The 10,766-nt window shown below is 48.9% G+C and overlaps 1 protein-coding gene across 1 annotated transcript in view; it reads left to right on the forward strand.

The window, feature by feature from the left end:
- Positions 1 to 3,369, forward strand: part of Tcerg1l (transcription elongation regulator 1 like) — a 189,685-nt gene extending 186,316 nt beyond the window's left edge. Inside the window, exon 12 of the mRNA XM_085693267.2 lies at positions 2,489 to 3,369. Within this exon, the coding sequence (XP_085549393.2) occupies positions 2,489 to 2,645 (157 nt within the window). The 3' untranslated portion in view covers positions 2,646 to 3,369. The remainder of the gene's footprint in view (positions 1 to 2,488) is intronic.
- Positions 3,370 to 10,766: the final 7,397 nt, after the last annotated feature.

Genomic DNA, 10,766 nt, shown 5'->3' on the forward strand with positions numbered 1-10,766 from the left:
GATAGCATGAAGTCTTGCAGTGTGGCCCTTACTCCCTGAGCAGCCCAAGGCACTCAACAGTGCTAGCTGTCACCTGGCTTTGCTGTTGAAGGCTTTAGCTGATATTCTCTGCTCCTCACTGGTAGGCACTACTGTCAATCCTGAAACCCCACAATGTGTCCTGAAGATAGACGGGACATAGGGCGTACTTATTGGAGAAAAATCTCACGTACAACTCACACATACACACCCATTGCACACATTATACACACACCTCACGTGTTACACACACCACAAACACACACACCATACCCCATAGCACACATATACACGTAGCACACTCAACATGTGCCCTACATCTTACAATAGCATCCACACAACTCACTACACATACATATACCCATCACACATATCCCACCACACACATCACACACCCACACAGCCCACAACAAATATATACACACAACACATCTAATCACCATCTCCTCATTACACACAAACACATACCATATACCTCATTACATAAATATCACACAGTACATTCCCAACACATCATACAGACACACACAGAACATGGGTAAGAGAAATCAAATGGGCTTAAACTCTTATTTAAATACTAGATTGCCTCTTCAGCTGTGCTGTAGGTAAATGTTGTGTGTTTAAGGGATACAGAGTGACTTGTAGAAAACACACAGACAGTAAAAGGCTGCCACAGCAGAATATATTTAAATATTTTAATGCACACTGGGCATATATTACTTTCATAATTAGAAAGCTGTTTATAACCTTTAAGGAAGCCAGATCTGCTTCTAGGATGTCCCTTTTCTCTTCCCTCACGCTCACCTTGTTCTCCTAAGAGGTAGACATGTCAGTCTTGGGGTGGGCTTAGCCCAGGCTCTTTTGGGTGTTTTCAGCAGTAGCTGCTCTGGCCTCTAGTGCTCTTGGCTACTGTTCACGCTGACTCTGATGGTCCATCTCAAGTCCCTCCTGAGAACCTGCGGGACCAGGGCAGCAAGGGGCCAATCTCATGTACTTGGATAACTTAGCATACATTCCTCCCTGATCGGATATACCTGTGGAGCACAGGGAAGGCTGGTGCCATCTAAGTGTGGCCACAGATGTATGGCCATCTCTCTGACAACCTTCCAAACTCCCCAGACCCAGCAGAAAACCAGCACCACCCCTCAACATAGCTGAGATATAGCTGTCATTCTCCTCCTCTTCCACGATGTTTCTCTGCAGAGATGCCGCAAAGGTGGTCTGGGTGGGAGCATCGTGGGCCTGTCAACCCGGAAGAGGCCTTAACAAAAGTGGGAGGCTAGCACAGCTATTACCCGACTAGAGGAAGAAGCAGGGACGTGGGAATGGAGAGGGAAAGAGGAAGTGAAGAAGAGGGAAGCCAGAGAAAGACACTTTCCTTTCAGAGAACCCATTAAGCAAGTGCTTCCGATGGGCAGAGCAGGGAGCTAGCAGCGGGGTGAGGATGGAACGAAGACAATGCAGATCCAAGTCCTAGGACCGTTCTTTTAACAGCCACACCCATGTGTTCTTGTGCTCTGTGTGCAAAAGACTGAAAGCTGCAATAGTTTAACAATAATTACACATGTGGAGGAAAATGTAAACTTCTCTATAAAGACAATTGAGCAAGAAAGCAATGGTTTCCTGAACAAAGAGAGATTTTCTATGCACACTGGGTGTTCACAGTCAACCATCCTCTGTGGTGGGGACTCTGGGTGACAGACACAGAACAGCTGTGACCGGGCGGAGGGCTGGTTGACTAATGCCAGATCCCGGGCTCTTGGCCAGTCTGAACCTGCCACTCCTGGAAGCTCCATGTTGGAGCTGGGCAGGTTGGGACCCCAGCCTCTCCAGGTTCTGGGGTAGCTCCGAAGACCTTAAGTTTGCATGGGTGGTAGATCCGTCTGCACTGATCAGGTAGGGATGGCCTCTGTGGTTTCCCAGAGGATCCCTGATCTGGAGACAGGATGTTTGCTGCATGGAGAACCAAACACTTCCTACCTGCTGGCCATGGTTTGATACTCAGTGTCAGCAGAGAGTAGAGAGCCAAGCAGATAGCAGTGTCTCTACCCCAGGACAGGAAGGTTCAGTTACATTCCATGTTAAGGGACCAGAAAGAGTGCTTCATCACTCTCTGAGTCTCTAGAGGACACTAGCTTCCCAAAGAAGACCAGGGCTCCTCCCAAGGAAGAGTGGGTACCTACTAGGAGAAGGGGAGGGGGAGGCTTTGTCACACAGTACAAGTATGTGTGATGTCCCGTAGTAGGAGGAAGTTCAGTGAGAGCAGACAGAGCAGAGGCATGCATGACTACCATAACATTCGAGACAGGGCTCCTGAGGCCAAAGATGTACGCGGGAGTGAAATCAGGACCCAGTCCCTCTCAGCCTGTTGGCCTGCAGGAGTCCTGTCCCAGGGAGCTCGTTTGTCCTGTTGAGGGAAAACACACCTCCTTTTCTGGGAAGATGTCTCAGAACTCCCTTTATCTTTCAGGACCACATTTAAAGAGTTTGCTGAGAAGTATGGCCGGGATCAGAGGTTTCGGCTTGTTCAGAAGCGGAAGGATCAGGAGCACTTTTTCAACCAGTTCATACTTATTCTAAAGAAACGGGACAAGGAAAACAGACTCAGGCTCCGGAAAATGAGATGAGTCTGCACATCGCAATATGACAACGGGCAGCTGAGTGTGCGCATGAGGAGAGAGACAGGAGGTGGCGGTGGCCGGCTGCTCTGCACATCCCAGGCGGCCAGGGTGCCGGATGTTCTCAGAGAATTACTGTTTCATATTGAAGCTCCCTCTTTTGTACATTGTTCCCAGTTTGATGCATTTCTAATTGCCATGAGATGTCGAGTCCTTAAGTGTTTTAATTATGCAAATTACTTGTAATATACACAAATTATAAACCCACTGCGGGTTTGTGGCAATGAAGAAGCAGGAAATGTTCGTCATCATCTCGAGGTGCTGCTTCCGCTCAGAAGGACTGTCTAGAACTTCCCCGAGAGTGTTGTGAGTCACCCCCTTTGTGCAGGCCTCCCGTGGTGTTCCTAGATCGAGGCCCCTTGTTTCCTGAGTAGTAGAAATGGGTCCCCTTATTCATCACAGTGACAACCAGACATTTGACACCCTTGTGGGTCGTGATCATCTGCAGGTGGCTAAGTGTGACCGGCTTCTCTGAAAGTGTGTCCCGACCAGCGGAAGGGAGCCACGCCGGCTGTTAGAGGTCCTTCTTAAAAAGAATTATTTTGTACAAAATCATCATATTACTATTTGAGTTATTTTTATTGTATGCCCAGAGTTTGCATGAGATTTTTCTCATCATCTTTGTATAAGATTTTAAAGTTTTTTTTAATCAATAAATATTTTAAAACCAGCATGTTTTCTGGCTGAGACTCCCATCACCATTTTAGGCTGCAAAAGTGTGTCGACTGCAGACTTTGGGATTCAAAAGATTCCAGAGGGAGGCAAGTGCATGGCGTGCTGTGTCAGGATACAGGAACAGACTCTGACCCTTACACCTGCCCAGGATCCGTCCTGATTCCCTTATACCTGCCTGGATAGACCCTGATTCCCTTATAGCTGCCTGGATAGACCCTAATTCTCTTATACCTGCCTGGATAGACCCTGATTCTCTTATACCTGCATGGACAGACTGACTCCCTACACCTGCCTGAACAGTCCTCTGATTTCCTTATACCTGCCTGGGACAGACCCAGACCCCCTGACACCAGGACTGGAACAAGGCCTGGTAAAATCTCAGAAGACTAGTTCTTTCTATTGTTGAATGCCAGGTTATTAACTTCAAGACTACGGAGTCCCTCTTCCGAGAGGATGCCTTTGCTGCCTTTGCTTCACACTGAACACCAATAGCCTCCTTAGCTCCCTTCCTGTAGTGCTCACACATGTCAGAATGCACCACATGGTGAGCTCTGGTTTTCACACCTCTGCCCTTCAACCCTTCGGCCCTCTCTGCTAGGGGACTCGTGGACCCTCCTGAGGTTCAGGACCTACAGTTGAAGACAGGCTTTGCAGGTCCTGGTGCCAAGTCGGCACGTCAGTGGACGTCCAGGACCGAAGACCACCCTGTGACTTGAACGGGACTTTTTAAAAGAAAGAATTGCAGATACCACAGGTGCATAGGGTCATGGGGTCTATGTTCAGGAAATACTGGGTAATGGTAGCCTGGCAGGTGACCAGAATAGCCGTTCCCTATCGGCCATGGCTGTGGTATTGCCTGCCTGGAGAGGGTATAAGCCTGGCTTAAAGAGAATCAGATAAGCCATGTGTGGTCATGCTGGTCAGAACTTGCTGAAATTTTACCCCAGGGCCTGGGAGAGCCACTCACATATCTCTGACTCAATGGGGAGACTCTATTCCAATCTGCCTAAGCTGGTGTCAGGGTGGAGATGTTGCAACCCCTAGGAGATGCTGTCTTCTGAGTTTTGAGGACAGGGGCTAGAGAAGCAGTAGTGATTTCAGGGCTCATTTTGGGTCAGGGGAGCTCCGGGGCCCCTGCATTTGGAAAAGTATCTCTCTTTTCCACATGGGGTAGTAGTCACTTAAACACCACCGAGCTCTCACTTGCCAGTGCGACTGGCAACCCGAGCACAGAACACCAAATCTACGGTCTGAATGGAGTTCTTAAATGTGTCTTATCCACCCAGCATATAGTGTGGGATTTGCTTAACACGTGAACAGGGTATATAAACTGGAAAGGGCCGACAGGATTGGGTCTGAGCACCTCTGGACTTGTCCCTCTAAGGAGGACCACTCTCTCTGCACCCACACCTCCGCTTCAGCGGGGCTCTTTGTCATCTTCTGACAGCAAGAAAGTACAAGGTGAGATCGATGGGAAAGCCTCTTACAGTGCTGGCTCCATCATAGCTCTCCAGGGGAGGCCTCAGAGCCCACGGTGAAGGTAAAGTCCCATTGGGGGTGTACCCTCGGGCTTCTGAAAGTGACAATTTTGCAAGCAGTGCCATCTATTCTGTGAAAGAAACCTTTGGCATGTGGACCGTGATTAATGAAGCTGGCTGAGTATTTGGGGAGCATGAGATTGAAGAACAGGGATGAAGAGATCTCAGGAAAGTTGGTATATCAGCCTGAGTTCTGTTGCTATCACAACATGCCCGAGTCTGAGTGACTTGTAAAGCAAAGACGTTTGCTTAGCTCACAGTTTGAAAGGAACAATGATGCTGGCTTCTTCCTGTAGGTTTCAGTGTATACAGAATTACAATGTCAGGATTGTATGGGAAAGAGAAAATTAAACTGAAAGACAAAAAGTCAGAGACTGGAACAAAGTCAACAATCCTGTCCTCCAGCCGTCCTCCAGCAAGAACTAACTATATGGACTCCAAAACCCTGGCTCCCACTACCTAATGACTTCCCACAGGGCATTGTCTCCTCTTAAAGGAGCCGTGACACCTCTACAGTGTCACATGGAGGAACCAAGCTTCAACACACGAACCCTGGGTGACATGCCCACACTCCACCCAAACCACAATTGGCATGGGACACAATGTGAGATGCTTATGTCTATGAGCTCGAGGGACCCAAATGCCAGGTGCACACAGTGAAGGGCTTTGATCATGGAGTCACATGCCTAAGCCACCCGGTCCATCATGGCTGTGTTTAGCCATAATTTAGCAGTCTGTGAGTAGGAGTCGCCTTCCTTACAGAAGGCAATTTCTCCTCACATTTATTCAAATGCAGATATTTTTCATCATGATTTCTACATCATGAACACCCTCATCATCACCATTATCCTTAGTTGCATACTTCCCTCCATAGAGAAGGAACAGCTCCATCCTGCCCAGGGCCTTCTTTCCTGAAGAATTTATTGAACAGCAAAGTAGTTGCCTTAATGGGCTCTTGGTCACCCAACTAACTGACATCCTGTGTACCCTGTCTACCAGATGTGCAACTCTGCTGTGCCTGGAAGTGGCTTCTGGAGTCCTGGTCCCAGTGGGGCTATTACTGCCCTGCAGGACACATGCATGCCTCACACCAGTTACCCACACCCAGAGCTGCCTTCCATGAAGTCCCTGTGCATGGTCCAGCCTCTGCGCCTGCAGGAAAGTGGCCCTTCATTCATCTCCATCCCCTGACCTGCCTATTGAATTTTAATGTCACTGCTGAACATGGAGGGTCTGAAGAGCCTACTGTGCCAGAGTAGAAGAAGCCACCATGGCTCTTGGGTTTCCCTGGCCCCTCAGCAGCTCCTGGCACTGAGGGAGAATGGAGAGAATGTGGTGACTGTGGAACAGCACGAGCCATTTTAATTACTGAGACATGAGCATCCCAATCAGGGCATACTGCAGACAAAGCGTGTCTAGACCTGTGGGGTTTGCCAGGAGCCCTTAGCACCATTCTTGGTGTTCAGTACTGACTGGATAGCTGGAAGTCAACAAACTCTGACAACCAGAGGTGCCTAGGGTAACAGAGTATCGACTACCTTTGTTTGTCTTTAGGAGTGAGTCATGAGAGATGATTTTGCCTTAATGCCCCTCCCCCCTTTCTCCTATTATCACATGGAGGCCGGCCATGTGACTTTAGTGGGTGACTGAGTTGGCCTTGCTTTACTGTGAGATTCAGTCTCTGACTGGATTTTTTTTCCCCTGAGTCGGGGCCACAGGTTTGGGATCATCAATGGCAGAGAATACCCCAAAGGAGAAGGCCAGACCTATCATGTGATCTGTCCCACCGATTGCTCTTTTAGCCTCTTCTCTGATGCCCATGCTTGAGGAGTTTCCATGTTGTCAGCTTCACTCCTAGAGGTTTCTGGGTCTAGCAACAGTGGAAGCAGAATGGATGCGGAAGAAGAGAAGAAGAAAGCTTTGGCGTTGGTGGCATCTCCCCACAACCTGAAGACCCTGATCAAAGCTCTCTAGGCAACTGTCACACAGTGGGACTCTGCGAGATGAAGGTTATCGTTCCTGCCCCTTCGGTACCTCGTCCACTGAGGACTCTGCCATCCCTGACTTTTTCAGTTCCAGTTCCAGTTCCAGTTCCATTTCTGCTGTAAGCAATGCTCCACTGAGCCTTCTCAACGGTGCTTTGTTGCTCTGCTCGCTGTCAGGCCTGACCTGTGCCGTCACCACTGGCACCAGAACTGTTATTGTCTCAGGCGGCAGTGGGTGCCACATACTTGCGGCTACATGGTTGCATTTGAATTGGTGTTGACAGGACATGGAGAAGGTCATGTGTTTATGGCCTCAGTGGGGGACACAACACAAAGACAACAGTACGCAGCTGACTCCCTGACCCGCGAGAAAGCAGCTGCAGCCCCAGTTCTGTATCTACATGTGTGGGAGCTAACATTTTTTTTTGTGCACATAAATATGACTGCGATTCTAAGAAACTCTGTAAGTCATAGAGAGGTACTAGAAGCAGCTCCTCTGTATTCATGCCCATCTGTGGATCGTTTGGCATGTCTATGATGGAGAAGAGCTCAGCTGTAATCAGATGTGCACCCAGGGAGGGAAGGGTGCGCTCTATAAATCCACGGGAATACACATGTCAGTGATATTCGAGGCCTCGTCCTCCTTTCGTGGATACAGATGTGCCTAACTCTTTGGGATCCTCTGTGGATGTTTAAAGCCTTCCAGAAAGACAGCACGCTCCTGCAGAGGGTCCCCTTACCATTTCCTGTACGTTCTCCAGGTGTCAGGATAACTCTAAATGTCATGGTAATTCTAAACGTGACAAAGGGTGAGCTCCACAGTCACCTCTCTCTGTTAAATAATAAATAATCATAAATAATGCATCCTCTGCCTGAGTCAGTCCACCAACCGACACTGAATCTTCCCAGAGGACGAGTGTGTTGGGAGGCCAGCCAGTCTCCCTGTTTCTGACTGCTGCACGCAGACCTTCTCGCCCCGCTGCGGCAGCTGGGGCAACTTCAGAAAGCAGCTGTGGTCAGCGTCATGTCTGCCACCCTGATCTCGGTGCACATGTGCCTTTGACCACCCTGTCCTCCTCCCTACAGTGTTCCCAAGGAATTTGTTCCCACTCCTAACCTCACTGCTCTGGCCCAGGCTGGTGAGTTTTTCCCCACCCACGGTGCCCTTTCTGTATCTCCACCCAACATTTCTCAGTTTCTCACTGGTGGTGAGATTCATCCCTCCCTCGTCATACTAGAACCTTCTGTCTGGTGCAGATGTTCCTCAGGGAACTCAACCCTTGGCCTACTGCACTTATTCTGAATGTCCTATGTGACCACCCAGGAAGAGGGGTCACTGAACTTGGGTAACGGTGATCAGAAGGGGAGCTCAGGAGCCATTAACAGATATAGCTAGGACAGACCAAGCTGGGTGACTATTGTCCGAGCAGCCTCTGTGTGGGCAGTAATGACGCATTACTTAACTCTGGTCTGCCAAGAGCTCTGGCCTCATTCAGCATATGCTCTGCCATAAACGGATGCCTTAACAGGAGAACATTGCTCATTTATGTTATTTCAAAACCTTTAAGCTTTGCCTTGCTTCTATTTTTTTTTTTGTCCACCATGCATTAAACTGTGACCTAGGTCAGAGACTCCAGGTAGTTCATAAAATGCCGCAGGAAAATGAACAGTCGCCTTGTGGGGCTGCCTTGGTGCCCCTCTGTGCAGATGGTGGGCTGGGGCAGGCAGACCTAGTGAGAGGGGACTGGGTGACATGGTAGGGGACAATAGTCAGGTTGGGGGCCAAAGGATGAGAGTGTTCAAGTTGCTTGGGAGAGCAGAATGGGAGACAAATATCTTACAGAAATTTTACAGGTCTGTGTCACGTGGCATAACCATTCATTGACTCTTCCGTTTTTATTTATTTTCTTAGCTTATTAAAGACTAGCAATCAAATAGATTTGTAAGCAATTTATACCTAAAGGACTCTGGTTCCCAAGCCAGAGTCCTATGAAACAAGCAAGGCCTGAACCTCACCACTGAGGACTGTGAACCAAACTGAGTAAGGCAAGAGGCAGGAGCCTGGAGCGTGACACCTGGGTGAGGGGCATTTGCCAGTCAACGCTTGGTTGATATGTGAGTCATTTGTTTACTTACTTATTTAATCCAGTGCACATGTGGCCATCAGTTGAAACTTGTGGAGTCCTTTCTCTCCTTCCACCATGTGGGTCCAGGGGAATGAACTCAAGTTCTCAGGCCTGGTAACAAAAGCTGTAAGCTGTTGAACCGCCTCACTTTTGTTTCCCGAGACACATTTATCTAAAACTTGGATTGAGGTTACATGTGAAACATGACTTTGTGGTCATCAAGTAATCCGAGTTCACTGAAGATCCAAGAAAGGCAAGGGGCTGTAGTCTTTCTGGGCCCCTGGGCTTTTCTGAGGGGAGAGTTAAGCATCTCCTTCCCTTCCTCTCACTCAAGCTGGCGTACATACTCACAAAGACAGGTATGTCCCCCGTTTCTCATCCCCCTGACCCTGGGAGGGTCAGATCTTGACCTCTTTCATCAGTAGAGTTTTGGAGTGATCCCACTAGGCTAGGTCCTTTTGGCTTGAGGACACGTCTCTTAGGCTCCATGAGGAACTGTCTTTTAAGAGGCAGCTTCAGCCTAGGGGAAGACTATGCATCACAGCCCAGATAAACAACATCAGTAGATGAGAGGAAAGTGAACCTTCGGATGGTTTGGTTCTCCAGCCTGTGAGAAGGAAAAATGACACTCAGCAAGTAGACCTCTGCCCACCCCTATCAGGCCCCATAGTTGAGCACAAGCTACAGCTACTGTAAACGGCTATGTCTCCGGGTACTTGACCGGCATTCCCGTGACTGGTCACTCCTGCTTCAGATGATGTAACTCTGGATCCAAAAATGACCCACGTCTCAATCAGAAGTTGACTGGCATATTGCCTGCCTCTTAAGTAGGCGTCATGCTCCATGTTCCTGCCCTTGCCTCACCCCGCCCTGACCAAGGTCTTCATCTTGAGTTCCAGGCCATGTTCCCGTCATGGGACTCTAAGACGTAGGAATCAGAGCCTATGTTCGTCGCTTTCTCACAGAACTATTTGACCGCTAGTTTTCAAGATGGCACTTTTCATCTCTGAGGGACCAGCATCACTAAGGGCCTTGAGTTTCTGCGATCTCCTGGCTGTTCTTCCTTTCCTGGGATCCTTTACTTATCCCTTTGGTGCTCTTTGAAGCAGTTGGGCCAGGCAGCAGGGAAAAGATCTTCTGAGTTCTATGTAACTCAGAGTCTGTTGGGAGGATTGGTCTCAGAGGTGGGCAGCTACTGCAGCCCAAGTGAAGGGCTTCCTGGAAGCATATTCTCAACGCTGCAATCAGATACCTTAAGAAAACTCCTTAAAAAAGGAAGGCTTTGCTTGGGCTCCCAGTTTGAAGGTACAGCTTATCATGGTGGGAAAGGCACTGTGACTGGCGGGGACTCCCATCCACCTGCAGTCAGGAAGCAGAGCCAGGTACACACTGGAGCCCAGCTCACCATTTGTTTAGTCTAGGACCCCAGCCTAGCCACATGCAGGGTGGGTTTCTCAATTAAAGTTTAAATGTTTCTGGAAACACCCTGATAGATACATCCACGGGTATATTTCCATGGTGATTTTAAACCCAGTCAAATTGTTAATGGAGACTAGCCTCCACGGGCCATCCTTGTGAGCAAACCCTCTTGTTGCAATCTCGCTTGGCAGAAGGGACCCCGGAGCTCTCAGGGGCTCTTTGAATAGAACATCAACCTGGGACTGAGTGCTCCACCTTCCCAAGGGCTCTCAATCCCATCATCTTAGGGGTTGGATTTTACATATTAACTAGGGGAGAGACAGAAAT

This window comes from Myodes glareolus, chromosome 7, assembly GCF_982192425.1.
Source record: "Myodes glareolus chromosome 7, mMyoGla1.1, whole genome shotgun sequence".
NCBI classification, from domain to species: Eukaryota; Metazoa; Chordata; class Mammalia; order Rodentia; family Cricetidae; genus Myodes; species Myodes glareolus.